Below are 24,457 nucleotides of genomic sequence, written 5' to 3'. Positions count from 1 at the left end.
CATCAGGAAGGAAAAAATAATATATATATGTTCTTTGCTAATTCAAGACACTTGAAGTCACATTCAAGTCTGGCAAACCACCTGTTCAGCCCCATGTAGAGATGGAAGTCACATTTTTGTATCCTTGTACAGACATTATATGGAAGTCGACAAAGTTGGATGACTGGATGAAACTTTACACAGACGAGGTTCGGCTGACTAGAATAATGTTGTTAGTCCGACTCAATTTTCACTACCGTTCAAAAGTTTGGGGTCAGTAAGAAGAAGTCTCTTATGTGCACAAAGTCTGCATTTATTTGATCAAAAATACCAAACCAGTAATATTGTGAAATATTATTATATTTTAAAATAACTATTTTATATGTTAATATATGTACAGTTGTATTTATTCCTGTAATGGCAAACATCATTATGCCAGATGTCACATGATCCTTCAAAAATTATTCTAATTGTTTTGGTGCTCAAGAATTATGATCAATGTTGAAAACCGTTGCCCTGCTTAATATTTTTATGAAAACCAATTTTTATTTAAACCAGCGAAATCACAAAAGTTGCATGGCCCCCAGAATATTTTGCTGTATGAATATCTGAACATACAATATATCAAAAGAAATGTGTGTGCAATATACCACTTGAATGTGGGTAAGTTTCATAAAAAAAAAAGCAACATTTTGTGCAAAAAGCTGAGAAAAATCAAGTTTTTGTCAAAGACTACATCCAGATGGGATTCAGAACGATGATCAAAACATATGGAGTAGATTGAGTCCATCAACATCCACAAAGCTTCACAGTCCAATACATGCCATAAATTGAGCTTCACTTAAATCTGGAATATCCAGATAACAGTTAAAACCAAGCCATGCTCTTAATTATACTTGGGTAACGCTGGTTTTGAATCTCAAGATAATGGGGACGAGGAATGTGTGTGTGCTGAAGGTGAGGACTTGTGAAGGACTCACAGAAGCAGGGATAGTGGCAGCAGAGGGGCAAATGAGGAGAAGTATAGTCCAGCCGGAGAGACAGAGGAACAGAGAAAGAGAGAGAAAGAGATATATGTGTACAGTATGTGTAGATAGAGAGAGAGATGCGGTGATTTATGACTCTGCAGTGGGTCTGTGAGTCCTCAGCTGCTGCACATCAGCATGAGACTCTAGCAGCGCTGCAGTGCAGCAAATCCACTCATTAACCTCACACCAGCCTCACACACACACACACACACAACACAACTCACACCAGCCGCATGAATCCTGGCTAACACACCACACACACTGCTTGATACATACCGTTCACGCTCACACATTTCAAAACAAGGTGAATTTGAATTGTCAAACTCCAAAAGAAAAGCTAAATAAAGTGGGGGGAAAAATTATAAATATAAATCCAGTATGGTTGCCCTGGCAACCAGCAGAACCACAGGGAAATGGTTTCACCCCAAAAATCCTTTTACAATTACAACTAAGCCAAAGCAAGAAAATCGCGCCCAATTTTAAGCTATTAAAAACAGCACTTAGCAAAGAATTGCATCTTATGTCTTATTTTCTGATCCTCAAAAAATGTCCTACTTGAAAGAGGCACAAAACGATTTAAGACTAAACAAGAACTGCAAAACAAACACTGATCGAATGTGTTTAATAATTCAACTCTTTAAGTGCTGCTTACCGATAAACAATGTGTAAATATAATAAGTACATGCAACATTGGATATATAGTGGTAGATAAAAAAAATAAAAAAAATATTAATTGGTCACCATTTCCACGTTTTTCAAAAATGTTCATTGATCCATGTATTCTTGCAATTCATTAATATTACGTTTTTATATATATATATATACACACACACACACAGTATATATACATAAATAATAATTATTATTATTATTATAAATAATACAAATCACTGTATCAGACTAATTACAATCAAAGGATTTTTTTTTTTTTATGCAGTCCAGAGCGTATACTATACAGATCTATACATGCAAATACAGATTGATCTAGAGTGTATCTTTTGTATAACGGATAACATTTTTCTAAATTATGCCAATTGTGGATACACTGGATTAACTCTCTGGTGCTCTTCAGTCATTTTTGAAAACTTGCCATGTGAAAACACACACACACACACACACACACACACACACACACACACACACACACACACACACACACACACACACACACACACACACACACACACACACACACACACACACACACACACACACACACACACACACACACACACACACACACACACACACACACACACACACACACACACACACACACACACACACACACACACACACACACACACACACACACACACACACACACACACACACACACACACACACACTTTATGAGGACATTCATTGACACAATGCAATCTCTAGCTGCTTACCCTAACCTTACCCATCACAACTAAGTGCCTAACCCGAACCCTTAACCTAATTATAACCTTATCCATAAAACCAAGTCTTGACCCTCAAACAGGCCTTTAAAGGGGTCTCAGAAACTGAGGACCGGCCAAAATATCCTCACTTTACTCTCTTTGTCCTCACTCCAATGGTGTAAAACTCAAACTGGTCCTCACAAAGATAGTTGTACAAGCACACACACACACACACACACACACACACACACACACACACACACACACACACACACACACAATCATGGACATGATTCGAAAAGGTTAAATGGTCCTGAAAAAAAAAAAAATCACACTTGTGCTCCTCGCGATCAAAAATGACTGCATTGGAAATGAATGGGAGACGATTTTCATCTAGTGGAAACTTTTGGTACTGCAGCCAAACAAAATCTTACTGAAAGCTCATTTTTTGAGATATCAAGCTCAAATTTGTAACACAACTTGTTTAGATTTATGGCTTTGACTTTCTTGCAGTTTAAGAGTAAAACATGTTTTTGAAAATATATATTTCATATAAAATTTAAAATAAAATTTAAAATAACAATCAACATAAAAATTCTGTAACTTTTCCACTTCACTTTTTTAACTTTTTTCACTTTCACAATAATTTGCCATGTGTGGTCTTTGAAAAGAGAAATTTAAGTTTGTGCTCTAAAGCAGTGGTTGCCAATTCCAGTCCTCGTGACCCACTGCTCTGCACATTTTGTAGGTCTCTCTTATCTGACACACTCAGTTCAGTTCATGGAGTCTCTCCTAATGAGCTGATGATCTGGTTCAGGTGTGTTAAATAAGGGAGACATACAAAATGTGCAGAGCAGCGGGTCCCGAGAACTGGAATTGGGAACCACTGCTCTAAAGCATTCAAGATTAACGACAGTTTAAGTTGGAAATTACATTTTCAGGTCTATGCTCAAAAAGTGAATAAATGGATTATAACTACAGCGTAAATATAATTTAGTACCATAAATCAACTAAAAATACAAAATATTAAATAAAAAACATTATCGACCTAAAATATAGTACATTCATTTAATTGAAAAAAAAAAATATATATATATATATATATATATTATTTTTTTAAACGTGAAGAGCACCAGATTCTGTGTTGTAACACATTATCTCAAACAAGGCAAGAATACAATGAACGTCTCATCAATTACACGGTGGCCTGACAACATCCAAAGCTTCATCAAGTGCGATATAGCACAATTCAGCATTTACTACAGCATCACCGTGATCTGTGCTCTTCTTCAAGGCCAGGGGCTGGGAGATTTACAGATAAACAGGTGACAACCTCGTGACATATGGACAGGAGTAGCTCTGTAAGCGACAGCGCCTGCTAGAAGGGTAAACAAGGCGAACATCTCTCTGTGTCAATAGTGTTTACGGGGTAGTGCTGTGGCCACCTGTCCCTCGGACAAACAGCAGGCAGGATTTACAGGCGCACAGGGAGCCGCTTCCTCTGATGGCAGAGAGTGGGAAACGGCAGGGAGAGAAGCAGAGGGTTACATAAGACCAGCGCCGTCTGCACACAGGACCGCAGGCCAAGAAGAGAGCAGCATGTGATCAAAGCTCGAATGTGTATGGGAAAAGGGGAACTGTGAGCACATGAATGGGTAATTAAAAGAATAAAGGGGGTGCAGGAATGGATGGAGGTTGTGGCTTGTGGAAATGAGTGAGAACAAAATGTATCCAAATTTGGAGTGGAGTGGTAGAAACAGTGAACAGATGTTTGGACGCAAAGTTTATTTCCAGGTGACTCTGCAGAAAGTGGTGGGCCCCTATTAGGATTCAACACATGAGCCCCAGACAAACACACAGCATCTGAAGGGCTGTGAAAGAGCTGAGAAACCAGAGGCAAAACCTCTGGCAAATAACACTGGCACAGGATAAGACTCTTAGCCCAAGAACTAAATCAAGTTGACAAGCACAGGCTTGAGCTCAGAAACAGAACCAAATACCAACACACACAAAAAAGACTGAAGGGATGGTCAGGTTACAATATTACAATATTTGTGATAGGTTTCTGCTACCAAATTATTTTAAATAGCTTTTTTAGCCTGTTATTTTAGCATTATTTTATCAGTTTTTCTTATTATTTTTGAATTGGCTTATATTTCCAGTTTTCATTTTAATTTTAGCAAAGGTTTTAGTAAATTATGTGCTTTTGTCATTTTTATTAGTTAGATGGTTTTTTTTCTGACATTACTATATAATATAGGTTTAAGTTATTTTTATTTCAGTTTTGGTTACGTTTAGTTTTTATTGATTTCCAGTTAGTAGTTTAACTTATTTCAGTTTCATTTCTAATTTGTTTATTTTAAGTTTTTCATCTAATATATTTTATTTTATTTAAACTTTATTTCAATTAACAAATATGTTTTAGTAGTAACAATGTAGCCAAGAAAAAAGAAAAGAAAAGAAAAGGTGACAATAATAGCCCTGCTTCTGACTTGCAGTAGACTGTTAAACAGCTTAGCACTAACATGCACTTCAATGACATGATTATATAAGGTTTACTTTAGGTTACATGTTGTTTGGATAGTCCACTTTAGACATTCTACTAACTAATAGTAACTTTGCAACTAACTCGTTAATTTGCAACTATTTAGAAAGATCTTAGATCAGGGTTAAAGTAAGTAGAATAAGTTGACAAGTACTTGCAAAGTTACTGATAGTCAGTAGAATGTCTGTTGGAGGACCATCACAATAAAGTGCTAGCAGATATTAAGCAGACAGTCTACTAATACTCTAATGACTGTTGATGTAGTTGCAAAGATACTTATAGTTAGTAGAATGTCTAAAGTGTACAATAGAAATGAAGTGAAACTTTATAACTTTAAAAGTACAATCTGTTGTTCTGACTTTACACTGCAAAAGCAGCATAGAGGTAGCATTATTAGAGGAAAAGAGTGGTTATTCTGAAGAAGCAAAAACATAAGATTTAATTTTAATACTTTATTTTAAAATGTTAACTCATGACTCTTAAATCACATGATATACCGGTACCTTTTTATACATTCAACACATAAGCAATGCTTATTATAACAATGGTTTTGGAGAGACAAGTCTTTGCTACATACCCGGTGCTGTCTAGCATGGATGTGCTAATGGTGGCATGATGATTCTTGGATTTCTCGGGGGGCGTTCCAGAGGCGTTCGAGGACTGGGAGGAGACCGACTCATCACTGACCACTGATGCCTCATCATTACCCAGGGCTGGACTCTCAAAGGATGGAGAGACTGTCAGAGCAAGGGAGAGAATGGCAAGGAAGAAAACAATGAAATGATAAAGACAATAAAAGACAAAAAGAACAGGAAAATGAGAATGAAAAAGACATACATGTATTGAGAGAGAGAGAGAGAGAGAGAGAGAGAGAGAGAGAGAGAGAGAGAGAGAGAGAGAGAGAGAGAGAGAGAGAGAGAGAGAGAGAGAGAAGAGAGAGAGAGAGACTGATCAATTCAGACTGTTAATGAATACATTCTCAAAATACTAAATCCATGAAAATTTGTTTGGTAAGTCTCTCTCTCTCTTTTTTAAACTATTAACTATTAACTAATAGACTATTAAACTATTAACTATAAACTATTAAACTATTCTCTCTAAAAAAAACTTTTTTAAACTCATTGTTTGTACATTTGCAACACATGTAAGGGTCAAACAAGTTTATCAAGAAAAAAAAAAAGTGTACGGATTCAAATTGCACCTTCTTTTAAAATACATTTTGAGGTGATATTCTGTAGCCTGACGTCATCATACTCAGATTCTAGTCAGAATATACTGAATAGAATATGGAGATACTGCTCAATTGGGCTGTGATTATGGGGCGTGTTTCAACCGAACCAGGAAAGAAAATGCCTCTGCACTCAATTGGATAGACCTACAACCAATCAGAGTGTCAATATCTTCTATAACAGACGCAATGGCGGAATCTACACATATCAATTCTCCAGCGGCAGTCATATGTTGTAAACGAATTCAACCCAAGCGCTCTTTGGTGACGCGGATGATTACGTTACTGTTGATCATCTGTCCATCATCGTATAAAGCCAGCCCTGACAATTTGATTGGTCCGAACAGCTCTGGTTCGAGCATAGTTGCTCCACCACGGATCAAGTCCAGACCGAACTTCGGCTTGCATCCAGGCTAGATATTCTGATTCTTTTCTCGTCCTTTCTCAATCTCTAAGCCATTGTAGACATTTAAGGTGCTCTAAGCGATGTCACGTTTTTTTTAGGCCAAAACTTTTTTTGTCACATACAGCAAACAACTCCTCACTGTCTGCTAGCTGCCTGTCCCCTGAACACACTGTAAAAAAAAAAAAAAAAACGCGGTCTCTGTGGACAGCCCAGGCTCCACAAACAGCAACAAAAACAAACTGGGCTAACCCGCACCACGAAACATAACAAACTGTTCCAGCCAATAACCGACAAGAAGGATTTGGAGGGGGGGGTTTGGGGGGTTAGTGCGCGGATGAGGAGGAGGGAGGGTCTAGCTAGCCTTTTGTTTGACAATACTTTGAACGTCAACAAGAAGTGACGTCACCCAACATCACTTAGAGCACCTTTAATTGAAGCGTTTTATTTTTGAACCTGACAGGTAGTGGTTTTAACACTCTTGTGTATGCTGGTATAATGGGACTGTTGCCATATGAATTTAAGCAAAAACGTTTGCACCGAGTGTTAGAGGTAATATAAACTGATAACGATTGTGTTCTAATAACAAAAAAAGTTAAACAAAAGTCCAATTCATTAAAAAAAAAGAGAGTCAGAAGTCCCTGTTCTGTCTTATATCCAAGTATATATATATTTTTAATTAGGTATATTTGTAATGTTTTTTGTTTTTGTATAAAAATCAATGACTTTAGTGCAGTTTTCTACATAAATGTCCCCCTTCACATGTGAAATGAGTAACAACCCTTTCTCATGGTAACAGACGCACGTGTTTATTTTAGCACTTCCGTCAGTGAAACACCACTACAGCCTGTAAAACAATAAGTAAATAAGTAAATATCGGTAATCGAAATAATATAAGCTACATATTATTTAAAAAAAAAAAAAACATTTGTTTTATATTTCCCGACAAAGATGCGTCATATAGCCTACCGCTTTGCGATTTGAGAGGGATGTGGGACACAAGCAGGAAAGAGACAGTCATTCTCTTTTCTAATATCTTATAACCTGATGTTCCAAGCAACTGACACTCATTCTAAAAGGTCTGAAGAGCGAATTTTATCTTCTGCAGTGTCAAGACATTTAGGCTATGTTTGATTTTGTGCTGCAAGAGAAAGCGAAACTAAAATCCCAAGCGTGTGTGAAATGCGCTATACAAATAAACTTAACATGCCTCACTCGTGTTATAATATTCACATAAAACAGCATTCACGTTCAAAAATAACTGTTTTTACCGGTGCTACTCAGCCACAGACTGGGTAAACCCAGCCTGATCTGCCAGCGATTTGATTTCGCTCTGCAGCTCAGGCTGGAAACCTGTCCATTCTTCTATCCTGCTTCCGTTACAAATTTGCAGGGACCAATCACAAACTGGCTTATCCACCTGGCGCGCTATTGGCGGGTTTAATCCAATCCAATTCCTTTTAACCTCTCAACGATGCTCAATGGCTTCTTTAGTTTGGCAAACAAATCGCTCGAGTGGGTGTAAAATACCACTTACTTTCATGTTGTTTTTTTTTGCACAACCTGCAAAAATCGCTCGATGCCATTGCTGCTTCTGCAAACCGCTGATCAATGCTCCAAACCAACATGTTTATTGACACGTTTCCTGCCTGGAGTTTTCACTGCAAAGTACGTCACCTGGATCGTTGGTCTAATTGGTTGAAGGACTATCCAATTGCGTACAGAGTCATTTGAACTATGCCCGTTGATCACGCCTCTTGTGCAGTAGAAAATACAGAGCAGACTCCCCAGACTAATGTTCAATCTTAAAAGATTGAGCTTGGTCTGGTTGTCAAGTTTACCGGCACAGCCCTATCCCACACAAACCAAAATGCGTAGAGGTCCTTAAACCCTGAAAATGCTTAAGTAGAGATTAATAATGATGGTTTGGCCTTTTCATGAATCCAGCATTACACACATTTATAGTTTTTCCACCTTGTGTGTGTGTTTTGGCAGTGGCCACCTTCCCTTTCTGAAGTAACATCCCAAAACAGAAGGATCTCTACTAAACAAATAACCAGTGTTTACTACCTTGTGTGGAAAAGTGTGGTTAATCTGACTCTGAAAACTGCTGTGTTTTCGAAACCCAGCACATTTTGGAAAGCCTTGTGACAATGTGCTAATTCACTTTGTGAAAAGGGCCAATACTAGTTTTAGTATACCTGCACAGCTGTAGTGTGGAAGAACAAGTGAACACACAGAAACATCGGTCACACTTTAGTTTATGGTCCAATTCTCGCTATTAACTATTAACTACCACTTTTGCCTCAATAAACTGCTAATTACTGCTTATTAATAATAGTAAGGTAGTTAAGTTTAGGTGTTGGATAGGATTAAGGGGTGTAGAATATGGTCATTCAGAATAAGGCATTAATATGTGCTTTATAAGTACTAATAAACACCCAAATATCCTAGTAATACTGTATGCATGCTAATAAGCAAAGGTAATAGTGAGAATTGGACCCTAATACTGAAACCACATAATTCTTTAACTGAAAAGTGAAACTGGAAATATGATCTGCTTTGTTCTGTACTAAAAATAAAAATAAAAAACCTTTGCTCAAAACCTAGCCTAATCCTGCACTGATCCCAGTCTGAAATTATCCAAATAGAGAACTGGGAGACACATTTCTAAGAAGTCCAGGGCCCCTAAAGCATCAGTTATCCACCTAAATATGGACTGGCAAACTACATCCTGTAGCCCAGAGTGACAATGGGTAATCAGCATGTTTCAGCAGAGCATCACATCTGATTGCTCAGTAGTCTTACATAGTCATGAACCCTCACTAAGACAAACGGCCAGTGTCCACATGGAAATAAACCAACTGCACAAACACTGCAAAAAAAGGGTTATTTTACCACCTGGTTTATCCAAATGAAAATGAACCTCTATGAATTGCTGCAAAGTCACTTTATTATTAAAGAAAAAGCATCTTTATAATTTATATATTGTATCATATCTCCAGGCACAGGCTAGTATTTTCTGTGCTTCTGGTGCAATATCTGTGAGAGTCTGTGTGGTTCTGCTTATCTTTCTCTTTCCATTGATAAAAGCCCTATATTATGTCATTATCTATTTAATAGTAAATCTATGTGACAACTATAATTCCTTGTGCTTTTCCCTTGACCTCACTGTGCTTAAACCCGATTAGTCTCCCGTACCTGTTTGAATATCCAGCACCTGCGGGTTGTACACAGCCAGCGGGCGATTCTGGCGGCTGAGCCTCTTGGACTGTCTGGTTGGCGCAGAGAGGGGTGTAGTTTCTAAGCATGGAGAGCTGCTCGGAGCATCCCCGAATATCTAAAAGAACAAAAAGTTAGTGGGATTTGCTGGCTAGACTGAATGTGTTGTGTGCATGTAAAAATCAAAGTAAACAGTTTGTTTACAGCCGATGCCTGCAGAGAAATAAAAATGATTATGTATGCGAGTGCGAATGTGTGGTGGAAAAAAACAAAACAAATAAAGATTCTGGATGTTCTCGAGACCTGTCTCTTAAAGGAATAGTCAATCCACACTCATGCATTTCAAAACCTGTATGACTTTCTTCCTTACGTGGAACACAAAATTAGATATTTATAGTAGAATGTCCAAGCTGCTCTTTTCTGTAATGAATGGTGACTATGACTGTCAAGCAAGACTTTGAAGAATAAAAGTGAATAAATAATTAATTTCACTCAAAAGTAATGATGCACCAAAATGTTTTTTACCGAAAGCCAAAAATAAAACCTTAATAACTAAATTTGGATATTCGGGTATTTGAAAATGTATGCTGTCCAGGGTGTCGTGTTCTCAGGTGATAAGTTAAACCAGCTGTAGTAAAGTTCTTTGGGCAACAAGCCTCTCAATTTTACAGTCAAAGTCATTTTACATATTGCTACTCTAGCATCATTTTTGGTCACGGTGAGATTTCACTTGCTCTCTGTATGTGATGCTCTCTGAGGTGTAGTTGCGCCTTTAAACCTAGCCAGCTGCCAACCTAGACAACATTTTGGGCAGCTCACTAGTTTTGAGAAGTGGCCACGCATCTCCAGTGAGAAGTCTCACATTTTCATGCTGTTCTATGAGAATCTCAACCACAATTTTCTGGAATTTGAGGTCCGTAATGGCCGCAGCCTCATGAGTGTGGGGCCAAACACAACACCCGCGTCATCGAAGAAGCGCTAATTAAACTCAATATTTTCGGTCAATGATTTCAGCCCTTCAAAACCGTTTCTGCTGAAAATTCTTTTCTTTTCTTAGCTTCAGCCGAATATTTTCAGTTGCCGAAATTGTGGTTTATTTTGAAAGATTTTGAGGTCAAAAGACATCATTTGACTTCAGAACACACGCAATAAGGACACAGCTCGTATGCATCCATTTTATGATGCTTTTATGGTGCTTTTTAGAGCTTAAAAGTCGACACACCAAGCCAACGGTCAGCCATCAAGCAATGTCAGGCGATAGTTGAGCATCTGTCGGCCTAGTTTTTGTGACGTTTTCTGCACCGTTGGCACTAATCAGACCCCTGCCGGGTATGTTGAGCATGTTGAATCGCTGACAGGGCCTGTTCTGATTGGCTGTTAAGCTTAACAAACCAGTCCACGAGTATAAAAACCGAAGTGATGAAAGCAAGCAAACAACGAAACAACTGCTTTGTTTACGGTTTGTCAGCTGCAGTCCTAGCTCTTTCCTTTTAGAATGATAAATACAGACTACTGCCACCTGCTGGTTATTTCCACTCAGGGGTGTAGTCTCTGGGGTGTGTTAAAGCACACCACAGTCGAATTTCTTCGGTGCTAGTTCTTTGCTATTGGTATGGTGTGCCTGGGCCTTCATCACCATTTACTTGGAAGAGAGTAGCATGGACATTTTTTAACACTTCTACAGAAAAAGGACAATCAAAAAGTTTTTGAAAAGACATGAAAACGAGTAAATAAATAAACTTCATGTTTTAGGTGAACTTTTGCTATATACGAGATGTTTGCAAGCTTCATTAACAGCAACAGGCATCAAAAGACCTCTCATGAGAGTTAAGCCTAAATAAGATAACCCAGGCACATTGCCCAGTTGATTGTGAGAAGCTGAAACTGACATGCATTTGAACGAGTGGCAGCCGTTCAGTGACAACACAGGAAACATGTTTTCATAATAGCGTCGACTTCATTACAGTCACGCAGTGTTTACATTTGAACCCGACGGGCAGTGTGAGTGACGGAGGTTAACAGAAGTGTGGAACTCTCGACAGGGATGAACAAAGGAATGAGGGAGCTGGTAGAAGGGATAGAAATCTGATACAGTTGTGAAATTCTGCAGACGACAGCAAAGCCTGCTCTCTCTCTCTCTCTCTCTCTTTTTCCATCTCAGTCTTTGCCCATTCCTCTCTCTCCCTCTCTCATACTTTCTTCCTCGTCTTTCTCATTCCAGATCTGCCTCTCTCTTGTTACCCTCTCACCCCTCTCTCTCTCTTTGCCCTCAGTCTACACACTTTCCCCCCTCGACTCTTCTTTGTCTCGCAACTTTTCCAACTACTCTTTCTATCTCTCTCTACAGATGGACCTGAATGCAAAACACTGTCTGTTGAGTGCATCTGGGGGTATCAGCAGTCTGGAGAGGAGCTAATCAGTCTGCTGCTCTGCAGAGTCATTCCTTCTGAATCTCAACGCTTTGCCCACCTATTTTAACTTACCTCAAAACAAAATCAAGGTCATACGCAAAATAATTTTGTCTAGGAATGCTGTATATTAAACATTAATCTGCCCATTTATGGAATTTTGGATGCTGTTTCAGAGTGCTTTTCAGAACACAAGAACATTGAACATTTTTTGCATTATTCTTTTACATACGGCAAGCACACATACTGAAGTGAGTACTAATGTCGTAATGGATAATAAAACAATCATAATGTTAACCACATCTTGTTTGGGTGCATGTACTGTATGTATCTTAAAAATGGTGTATGATAAATACAAACAAATTCCCCTGTTGTTCTGTCAACATTTTATTATTCAAATGAAATCTTTATTATTATTATTATTATGATGATGATGATGATGATGATGTAATTGTTTTTAGTTCAAGATCAGTTTACAAAAGATAATATGAAACAGTGAACATTTAATCAGCAAAAGTGATTAATAGATCCTAGTGTTTATTTTGAATACTAAAATATGATCATTGGTCACAACATTGGGCATAGTATGAAAGCAATTCATCAGCCTGTTTCAAATGAAGGCTAAATAATTCAGAGATTATGAAATAATCTCACTCTTTCTCCCTTTGTCCCTCAGAATAAACCCCATTTTAGGATTAACCAGATTACTGTCATCTAAAGCCGATTAAATCAGTGTTTTAACCTGTATTTTAGTCAAATGAGTATGGTAGTCCAACTGTATTTGAGCCATCAGAAAGAGAAGCTAACTGAGCAGAGTACAGTCAAAACACATGGTTCCCCCTCCTGGCTGTGAAGAGAAGTACAACAACCTCTACATGGGCAGTGCCTTATAGAAAAGTTCAAAAATCAAACATTGTTCAAATAAATAGATTTCATTAGCTGTCTGCTGTCTGTAATGTGATGCTCTCTGAGTTGTAGTTGTGTCTTTAAAGGGATAGTTCACCCAAAAATGAAAATTCTGTCAGTAATTACTCACCCTCATGTTGTTCCAACCCCATAAGACTTTCGTTCATCTTCGGAACACAAATTAAGATATTTTTGATGAAATCTGAGAGCTGGCTCACTCCTCCATAGACTTCTAGGTGACCGAAACTTGCTGGCCCAGAAAAGTTATTAAAGAGATCGTTCATATAGTCCAAGTGACTACAGTGGCTCAATCTTAAGTATATCAAGCGACGAGAATACTTTTTGTGCGCAAAAATAACGGCTTTATTCCACTATTCATTTCCTTCTATCTGGGCCTCGAGTTGGTTCACGTAGTGTTTTTGCGCAGCGCATCTGTGTTACACGTCACCACGTAGGCTCACTATTGGCCGACGCTGGTCATGTGTGTGATGCGTGTGACGTACAACACAGACGCGCTGCGCAAAAACACTACGTGAAAAACTCGAGGCCCAGATAGAAGGAAATGATTAGTGGTAATAAAGTCGTTATTTTTGTTTGTTTTTTCGCACAAAAAGTATTCTCGTCGCTTTATAAACTTAAGATCGAGCCACTGGAGTCACTTGGACTATATTAACGATCTCTTTAATACATTTTCTGGGCCAGCAAGTTTCGGTCACCTAGAAGTCTATGGAGGAGTGAGACAGCTCTCAGATTTAATCAAAAATATCTTAATTTGTGTTCCGAAGATGAACGAAGGTCTTACGGGGTTGGAACAACATGAGGGTGAGTAATTACTGACAGAATTTTCATTTTTGGGTGAACTAACCCTTTAAACCTAGCGATCTGCAAACCTAGACAACATTTTTGGGCACCTCACTAGTTTTGAGAAGTCTTACCTTTTCATGCTGTTCTATGAGAATCTCCACCACAATGTTCTGGAACTTGAGGTCCATAATGGCTGCAACAGTTTCTTCCTGCGGCCTCATGAGTGTGGGGCCAAACACTACACCCAGGTTCGCCACTGTCATCAGGTTTTGTTTGCTGTTGGCTGCAACACTACACACACACGTTATCAAGTTAAGATCAAATGACTTCAAAGAACAGGAAAGATAGACATCACGGCACATTGTTTATTTTGAGGAGAGATAGCGAGTACATTGAATTTATTTGCATTTGTATTATTGGTTTTGATTGTGAGACTAGATGCAGTTAACCTCCTATTACAAAGATTCCTTAGAGACACAATCTTCAGCGTCCTTGCATCCTTGCTGAATTTACTCTGGTTGTGTTAATTATAGACAAATGACAAAATAAGAAAGAGGTGGGTAAACGCCATTACCCAAAAGACTTTCATTAGGGAAGAGAGGGTTGGCAGCATGTCAAAAACTTGAGATATTCAAACTGTGTGTGTGTGTGTGTGTGTGTGTGTGTGTTTTTTATTTATTTATTTTTTAACTGCATGCTGAATGACTAAAATATAATGTTCACCCTTTTGGCAATTAGCCTCACAGTTGGAGAAGTTTTAGCCAAACTTCTTTACTCATTATATTTTCCATGTAGATCCATTTGTAAATCTTATGAAAGTGTATCCTTACCACCCTTTGTATAAGAAACAAATCATTCCTTCCTAAGTCGCAAAGAAAAACGTGTGTCTAGTGCAGTCAGAACCTGATGCATTTTCTCTTTTTAGTTTGGTTCATGTAGGCATTTATACTGTTTGAACATGGTAATTAAATTCAGTTCAAACAAAACAACAAAAATGGTCCGAGACCACCTTGAGGAAACCTTGGCCCTGTTTACACTTGTCATTAAGATGCTTTTTGGTCATTCGGATCACAAGTAGATGAGGGAGAGACATTCCCGTTTACACCTGGTATTTTAATCCGTCTCTTTTGTCCACTTTCAACCACTTCAGTCGTGATTTCTTCGAGGGGAGGGTCTATGGGTGGGTACATTTTTCAGATCTTTTGATCTAATGGACGAAATAAGCTTGCGCAATTCACATATGAACGCGCCCGGAGATGACGGAACAACATACAGAGAGCAGCAGCTTTCATTTCTGCTCTGAAAGCCGCAAGACCAAGCCTTCCACAAGTGCGTGTTAGAAATCAGGAATGGTGAGAGAACATTGTGCTTGGCTCTTTTTTCCAACCCAAATTTGAGTCTTCAGCCGACAAAGTTTGAATCCCGTCTGGCCAGTGCGCTTCCCATAATGTTTGCGCATTAGGTCAGTAGGCAGAGAGTAGGCGGTCTTTTGTGACTGTTCGAACGCATTCGGCCACGAGTACGTTTTCGGAAGTGGTTGAAAGTAGTCAAACTCAAAACATTTTAGACCGTTTACATCTATTTAGCGTCATCCACTTGTGATCAATGAAAACACTTCATAATATCAGGTGTAAACCGGGCCCTTGCTGCGATTTACTTATTTGAGTAAGTACCACATATCTTAACTACGTCACCTTAAAATAAAGTGTAACCAAATAATCTTACCTACACCAAACTTTTGAACAGTACTGTATATCCAATAGAGTGAACAAAGCAAAAAACAAAACAACTTTCTTCCTCTAAAAATGGTTATTAATGACATCTTTGACACAGTTTAAAAGATTCAGAAATGCAAAATAACATTAACAAAACATTTTAAGTAATAAACTTTAAAAAAAAAAAGTAACAATTTTTTGTTTTAAACTTAAAACAATTTTGTCCCTGTTTCAGAACAATGCGAACAAACAGCCCTAAAAAAGTCAGTTTACCATTTGGAAATTATGCACTTTGAAAATATATATGCCACAGACAGACAGCAATTAATCACCTCTTTGATTATATTTCAGATAACATGGCAACATTTGGCTTTTTTCTCTCCATCTCTGATGGGTGTGCAACTGCGCCAACTCCTAAAGCATTCTGCGAGGGCTGGAGTGGATGGAAGAGGAATTTAGTGGCGGATAACCTGAATTTAATTTCCAATTGCACATCTTTGGCTGCCAGCAAATCCCACTCTATATTTTGAGGAAATGCGGCTGCCCAGTCACTGATTGCTGGAGGTTAGAGAGATTATACGCTTATCCTCAATTTGCTTACATTCACATTATATAGAAATGTTAGGCCTGAGGTAAAGCCTTGTAATGGTAGCGAACATTTTTTTAGAAATATATTACCCAATCTAATCTCTTAACAGAAAGCTGTTGCATAACTCTTTTCTCTAAGTTTGCAGTTGTTGGATGTAAAGGAGATGGTAAAGGCTTTTTTCTCTCTAGAAAAACAAAATTGTTGATCTAGATAACAGCATGGAGACTATGAAAGTCCATGTGGAGTTGTCTCTTTGCTCAGTCTCTTTTCTCTCCAGAGTGCTGTCTGCCTGTTTGCTCTGTTGCTCAGCAACAGAGGTAGCCTACTGGTGCTGCCAGTAAGAAGGGTGTGTGTTTGTGTAGTGAAGGTAAGCATGAAGAGAGGGAGAAATAATGAGAGAAAAAAAAGTGGCTGACGGCCGAGAGAAGTAAAAGGTTGGAGAAATAAAATAGAGAATGTACACAAAAAATTGTGTATGCACAAGAGAGAGAAAAAACAGCTTCCACTCACTTGGCGAGATGCTTGGTTACCAGACTGAGCACTAATCTGTTCCTCTCTGGCAATTTATGAACCAGACAGTGAATGGCCTGAACTCTAGATTCTGGACTAGCGCTCTCTGTGTAGACCAAGAGAGAGAGAGAGAGAGAGAGAGAGAGAGAAAAGGGGGGTTTTAGAAGACATCATGAAACATGCAGTATCACAGTTTACACTTTACAATAAGAGTAATACGAGTGTTATACTCTGCACTCAATGTACCATCAGTACCTGATCCGTTTTTTTTTATTTATTTTTTTAAGACAAACACTTCCAGTCAAAAGTCTGGACACATCTGGCTGAATTTGTTTCCATGAACTTACATGTAAATGCAATCACCTATGTATAAATTATTTAGAAAATAAATCAAATGTATTTATTGTTTTAAACGTAATATAATTAATTAAAATAAATATATATTTAAATATTATTGAATTAGTAGGACCAAACAGTACAGGAAAACTAGCCTACAAATGACCAGCATAGAAACTCCTAAAAAAGAAGCATCTCAAGATACTGCTCAAAGTTGGTCCAGGAAATAAATTAAAATATATTATGATATTTTTAATTTGTTCAACTCCCAATCCTTTCAGGTTTTGATGTTTTATTACGGCTGGTGTAATCAGTGTTACTTTTGTATTATTTATATAAAGGTGTTTAACAATGAAACCGAAACTCTTGTTTTAGACCACTATAATTTATTAATATGGTGTAGGGCCTTCTTTTGCTGCCAAACAGCATCAGTTCATCTTGGGAATGACACATTCAAGTCCTTCACAGTGGCCAGAGGGATTTTGAGCTCTTCCTCTTCCTGAACAGTGACCAGGACACCAAGTGATGCTGGTGGAGGAAACCCTTTTCTGACTTGCTCCTCCAAAATACCCCAAAGTGGCTCAAAAATATTCAGATCTGGTGACTGTGCAGGTCATGGGAGATGTTCAACTTTACACCATTCTGCCACAAGTCTTGCTGTGTGTATTGGTGCATTATCATGCTGATACACAGCACCCCTACAGGGTACAATGTTTGTACCCATTAGGTGCACATGTTCCTCCAGAACGGTTCAGTAGTCATTGAAAGTGACGCGCCCATCAAGCACAGTAGGGAATGCAATTATATAGCAGCCCAAACCATCACTGATCCACCCCGTGCTTCACTCTGGGCAGCAACAGTCTGGGTGTTGAGCCTCTTTAGGGCTTCTCCACACCGTAACTCTTCAAGATGTGGGAAAGACAGTGAAGGTGGACTCATCAGAGAACAATGCATATTGTACATGGTCCACAGCCCAAGATTTGCACTATTGGCACCACTGAAACCAACATTGGCTATAGCAGCCCGACCATGAATATTGACTCCTCGGAGCTCCCGTTGAACAGTTTTGGTGGAAGTAGGAGAGTCAAGGTGCGTGTTTAATTCTGCAGTGATTTGGGCAGCTGGACAGTTACTCCTGTTGGATGTGGTTCGTCCTTCGTGGTGGTATGCCGACATTACCCTAGATACCATAGCTCTCGATACACCACAAAGATTTCCTGTCCTGGTCAGAGATGAGCCAGCGAGACGCACACATACAACGCACACTCTTTTGTATTCTGATATCTCCCATTATGTTGTGTGGAATACAATTTTGTATGTCCAGCTGTGCTATTGCTCAGCTAATTCAACCTTCACACTCTTACTGATGGAATGCAAAATCAGTGAATATTGGCCACCAGGCGCACATTTATGTGAGCCTGACTAGAGTTTGGTTTTTCCAGCTCGAAAGCCAATGAAACTGGTTTTTCACAGCCTCGAAAGTGGTTGCTAGACCACCATGGCTGCAAAATCAAATTTGCTGCCGCTAGGGTGCGTCTAGATTTCTAGGCTACTGTACTACTATAGTTTTTATTAATATTTTAAATTGGCTTTTATTTTTATATTTTCAGTTTCTATTTTAATTACTGTTATGTTTCGATAATTTTTGTTTTTAATTTCATAATTTAGTCATGTGCTTGTCATTTTTATTAGTTTTAGTTAATTTCATTTCTATTTAGCTTTAATTTATTTTCATTTCAGTTTTAGATTTAGTAATTTATTACTTCAACTTTAACATATTTCAGTTAATTCATTCATTTTTCATGTAATATTTATATTTAATTTTATTTTAGCTGTATAAATCATTTTTAATAGTTTTAGCTAACAATAACAACACTGGGTGTAACTGTATCGGCCGAAGTGGAGTAGTGGCTAAATGTTGCTCCAGGGGGACCTGAATACAATATAAACGGGTCCTGTGGGCCTGTCAAAAGCAAAATAACTAACAGTAGTTTAGGCCTGCCTCTATTGACTTACAACACCTACCATAACCTACGACAACCTTCTGAGGACAACCATCTTTGGCAGTCATTTTCATATTTCAGATGTCCTTCAACAGAATTTAATTCAGTGATACTTTTGACAAGCATTTACCCCCCTTAAGAGTTTCACAAATCATAAGCTCTTTTCTCACTGACATGCACATACTATAATTGTATGGCATTTGTCAAGTAATTGATTGGGTATTGCTTGATTATTGTCTAAGCAAGGACAAAGACCTTACTTGCAGGGACGATGAACTCCTTATACAGCTCGTATGTCATTAGTGGCTCTGGAAGGCTCCTTGAGAGAGAGAGAGAGAGAGAGAGAGAGAGAGAGAGAGAGGGGGAGAGATTTATCGGCTTTATTGGGCATTATTATATACACAACACTATGATTAATGTGGCTGATCACTGCAAGAAATTAGATGAGCACACAAACACACATACACACTGTGATAACCAAGTTCATCTGAAGGTACTTTCGCTCAGTATCTGGCACACGTCCCAGCACCGTTAGCCCAAAATGAGCACACCAATATCATTCATACTTGTAGTGCAGTACAAAGACAAAACACACATACAACTCTTTTTCTGCTGCATTACAAAAACTGCCTTGTGCTATTCTATTGTTACAAATCAATTACAGAAATCAATTAAAAGCAATATTAATTAATTGTGTAAAATACACATATTTTATCACTGAAAGGAATGTCCCACTGTGAAATTCACTAAAAAACCCTGACATTTCACATGAACACATTTATCTTTGATACTTTTATTTGAGATTTAAATCGATTTATAAATGAAAAGGCCCATAAGTTTCTTTCTGAGGATTCACACTTGAAGTTAGCTTTAAACTAAAGTTTATTTAGACACAAGCAATTGTCTTAATGCTGAATGGTGTAGGCCTATTCTGTCAAATTACAATCAGTACATTTAGAGAAAGGATATATAGAAACTATGTTGTGTTTATTATCTGCAAACAGAAACGGAATGTAGAAAGTACAAACTCACCTCAGGTAAAGCTTTAAAGCACTGGTGATGGTTTTGACATCCCAGTCCTCACATGCTGCTAAATCTATTTCATTGCTCTTCTCATCTACAGATCACAAAACAATAAAGAATTAAGATCAAATAATCTTTAAAAGAGGGCAAAAAACTATGGTCGGTGAAGGGGGTGGATTTAGGATCTACTGCTCATATCTAATGAGTGATTATAATCAAGGTATTAGCCTAATCGATATTTTTCCTTCTAAACATCACATGAGTTGAATGACTTCTCTAGGCTTATGAGATTTTACTTTGTTATAGAAGCTACCAGTGTGATTACAGAAATGTTCTTTTCATGTATTCTCTAATGTCTGTATTTGATATCTGAATGCAGTAACAGCGCTTGCTTATTTAGCCCGGCTTCCAGAAATGAAGTATGGACTTCTTTAACATGTCAATACATTTATCTGCTTTTCTAGGGTACTCTGCCAGCAATGGTCACAGGGATCATTGAAGTCTATAGTTTAAGGGACCATTTCTCAGTTAAAGCCTCACTTTACATTTAGACTAAAGTGTCCTCTCCTTGAGAGAAAGAACGTATTATCTTGATGTTTTGAGACGACTCTCCAGTTTATAGTTAGAGCCTGGCCGAATCCAACCTTGAAAAAGCTGTGTGTCGGTGTGTGTGTTAGTCTTCTTGGTTACAGGTTAAGGAACCACTGGCATTATTGGAGATTGACTGAGTTGTTGTTCTGGACATGCTGGCGCCCAGCAACCCAAATCTGCGACCTGGAAGGTCACGACGTGCCTAACTTCAGGGTCCGAGTATCAGCTGCCTAATCGATGGAGATATTCTTCAGTCTATCTGTATATGTGTGAGAAATTACTATGTCTATCTATTTCTTAGCCAATGAGAATCATTCAACCTGAAGCAAGGACGTAGCTTAGACCTTGGTGAAGGGTATAACTGCTGTGATCTTTGTAACTGTAAGCGGGGCGGCCTATGAACCCTTTGTGAGTCTTGAAGCTGACTTCTGCTGATGAAACTGCAAACTATCTTCAGTAAAACTTTTCTTCAATTTATTATAATTCTGACCCCGGTTCTTCATTCATCATATCTGGTTCTGGGTCTTTGACTGTAAATCCCCTTACATCGGTAAGATTAGTTAAAAAAAATGTATTGTCTTGTTTGGTCATCAAAGCTGCATGTGATGGCTACACAGTAAAACATTAATATTGTGAAACATTACAATTTAAAATACACTGTAACTTTTCTATTTTAATATATTTTAAAATGTAATTTATTCCTATGATGGCAAATCTTTTTTTCTTTTTCTTTTGCAGCAGCCATTACTCCAGTTTTCACTGTCACACGATCCTTCAGAAATCATTCTAATATGATGACTCAGTGCTTAAGAAACATTTTTCTTTTTTCTTTTCTTTTTACATCACAGTTGTGCCGCTTAATATTTTTGTGGAAACTATGATAAAAATATTCAGGATTCTTGGATTATTTGATGAATAAGAAAGTTCAAAAGAACAGCCTTCATTTGAACTATAATTTTGCAACATTATAAATGCTGGATAAAAGTATTAATTTCTTTAAAAAAGAAAAAAGCAGAAATAAATGATAAACTCGTGGTAAAACATTTCTGAGCCAGTTTTAGTGTGACCCTACTAGGACCCGATTAGGATGCTCAGTATAGATGAAGTACAACGAGAAAGATAAAGAAAGTGAGACAGAGAGAGGGCTGAGGGTCAAAGTACGGACGATTTGAGGGGAGGGCATATGGAGAACTGATTCATTTAGTTAATTTCCCTTCTACATTTGAGGTAGCATCACTGCTCACATATGGGTTTATGGATCTATAAATACTTTCCTGCCAGGAGGTTGGACAAAGGGTATGCAAATGTTGAAAATGTTCTGCTTTGAGTTTGTAACTTTTGAAGAATTCAGCCAAAGCACTGACAATCACATCTCTGTCTGGTTGTTACCATGGTAATGTGTGTGTTTTTATATAACACAGTAGATAATCAAAAAATGTCTTAGGTCACTTATGTACAACATTTTAGTCATATAAGTAAATTCATTCTCAATCAAACCAGTTTGAATCATTGTGTGCTACTTGCAAAGCCCTATAAATATTCTCTGTCTTAAACTGCAAGTCTAATTGTATTCAGTCAAGTCGCTGAATTCAACGTGCTCCAACCTGTTCTAAAGTATTTACATTTTATAACGCAGTCCGCTGTTGACGACACAAACAGCAGAGAAGAGATTGAGACAGAGATAAATTCTCTCTTCCCCAGTTCTTCTCTCCTTTAAAACGCTGGTGTTCTATAACCTCAACTCAACCCTCAGACAGCCTGGAATACACAGACACAAACTCAACTACTGTTGAAAGTTTGGAGTAAAAAATATTCATTTATGTTTTTGAAATAAGTTTTGCAGAAGTCTACATTCATTTGATCAAAAATACAGCAAAACTGTGCAATATTACTTCAAAAAAAGTTTAATTTTAATATATTTTAATATGTCATTTATTAGCAAAAGCTGCATTTTCATTACTCCAGTCTTCAATGCTCAAGAAACTGATTTGGTGCTCAAGAAACATTTCTTATTATTATCAATGTTCAAAACAGTTTTGCTGCTTAATTTTTTCAAATGTTGTTAATAAATGATAACAGTCGCTTGGCCTCTCATGGCTTATTGCTTTATTAAAATGACGTCAACTACCTGAGTTTTCAACCAGTGTTCCTGTGAGCACAACGAATCCTTAAGTGCTGTGACTTGTGAGCACATCACGTCTCTGATACAGATAACGTTTTAGCACTATGTGGTTTCATCTTAACACTTAATTTGCATTCTACCGACATCTCAATAAAACATAATGTATGCTCATCCTCCTGAGTCACATTGTGAGAAAGAGTCAATAAAACAAATATAGCAATTGAAATTGGCATACAGGCGTTATGATTATATCGCTGTGGAACGGATTCATCTGGATACTAACGTATAGTATTATATTTCTTTGTTAAGATTCACTTGCATAATCCTACATCATTAATAAAAAATTCTAAATGCATAATTCTAATTGTGTAGACCTTAAAGCTTTAGTCCACCCAAAAATTCTGACATCATATATTCACCCTAAAGTTGTATCAGACCTGTATGAATTTCCTTATTCCGTGGGACACAAAAGAATATATTCTGAAGAATGTTGGTAATCAAATAGTTTGGTTTCCAATTGACTTCCATTGTATGGATAATAAATAGAATGGAATGGAAGTCAATGGGGAAAGAAACTGGTTGCAAATATTCTCTCCTCTAATGTTCCACAGAAGAAAGAAATGCATACAGGTTTGGAACAACAAATGATGATTAAATGATTTTCATTTTTGGATGAACTGTCCCTTTAAATAAAGAGAATGTGTGGATATAATCCAGCGACAGCAGAACCTGTTAATGACAGTGCTCTGAATTTGAAAAAGAGATGGATAGTTGGTTGTGCTCTGGACATTTGGCTGGTTTTTAAGTTCATGAACCAACTACAAGGGCTCAGGCTGTTCTCAGATGAGGACAGTGGATCCGTATAGAGTGTTAATGGCTATTAGACTCTGGAGTGGCTGAGTTCATGTAGCAGCAGGGGCACAAGCAGCCTGCCGACTCGACACAGCATTTAGCATTCAGAGCAGAGAGATACCAGCTCATGCTACGACTGCAGGGGAGAGAGAGAGAGAGAGAGAGAGAGAGAGAGAGAGAGAGAGAGAGAGAGAGAGAGAGAGAGAGAGAGAGAGAGAGAGAGAGAGAGAGAGAGAGAGAGAGAGAGAGAGAGAGAACCCAAAAGAAAGAAAGAATGATGGATGAGCATGGAACAGGAGCATAAGAGAGATGATGATAGAGCGTGATCAGATCGTGTTGGGTTTTTGGGAGAGGCGAAATAGGATCGACAGAGAGAGAGAGAGAGAGAGAGAGAGAGAGAGAGAGAGAGAGAGAGAGAGAGAGAGAGAGAGAGAGAGAGAGAGAGAGAGAGAGAGAGAGAGAGAGAGAGAGAGAGAGAAATCTGATTGCCTGCCTGCAGTAATGGAGTCAGGTGTCACCTAAAGGACAGGACAAAGGGACATACAGACAGACACCAGACAAGATGAATGTCTGAATGCCAATGAGACTCAATAGGACACTGACTCTAGATACAATTATGGGGCTTCAAAGAAAATCACCTAAATCTGACCAACAATTACAGACCTATAATACAACGCTCAACTTACCAATCATAAAACTGACAAGCTTCTGTACTTTTGAACTGACTCCAACCACTCTGTACAGACCCTGATCATTAATACCTGCAAAAAAAAAACAATAGCAGTTAGGTACTCTATAACCATCCCAG

The 24,457-nt window shown here is 38.1% G+C and overlaps 1 protein-coding gene across 1 annotated transcript in view; it reads right to left on the bottom strand.

Annotated features, from left to right (window-relative positions):
- The window catches only part of arhgap10 (Rho GTPase activating protein 10), a gene marked incomplete at its 5' end in the record, with an annotated part of 75,148 nt that overhangs the window by 5,335 nt on the left and 45,356 nt on the right, over positions 1–24,457 (bottom strand). The window contains 7 exons of the mRNA XM_084401515.1: positions 5,515–5,674; positions 9,770–9,908; positions 14,040–14,199; positions 16,723–16,828; positions 19,322–19,380; positions 20,094–20,178; positions 24,336–24,410. Coding sequence (XP_084257641.1) covers positions 5,515–5,674; positions 9,770–9,908; positions 14,040–14,199; positions 16,723–16,828; positions 19,322–19,380; positions 20,094–20,178; positions 24,336–24,410 — 784 coding nt within the window. The remainder of the gene's footprint in view (positions 1–5,514; positions 5,675–9,769; positions 9,909–14,039; positions 14,200–16,722; positions 16,829–19,321; positions 19,381–20,093; positions 20,179–24,335; positions 24,411–24,457) is intronic.

This window comes from Rutilus rutilus (genome assembly GCF_951802725.1).
Source record: "Rutilus rutilus genome assembly, chromosome: 2".
Classification (NCBI taxonomy): Eukaryota; Metazoa; Chordata; class Actinopteri; order Cypriniformes; family Leuciscidae; genus Rutilus; species Rutilus rutilus.
Note: the sequence above shows the minus strand (reverse complement) of the source record. Positions and strands in the feature narration are given on the sequence as shown.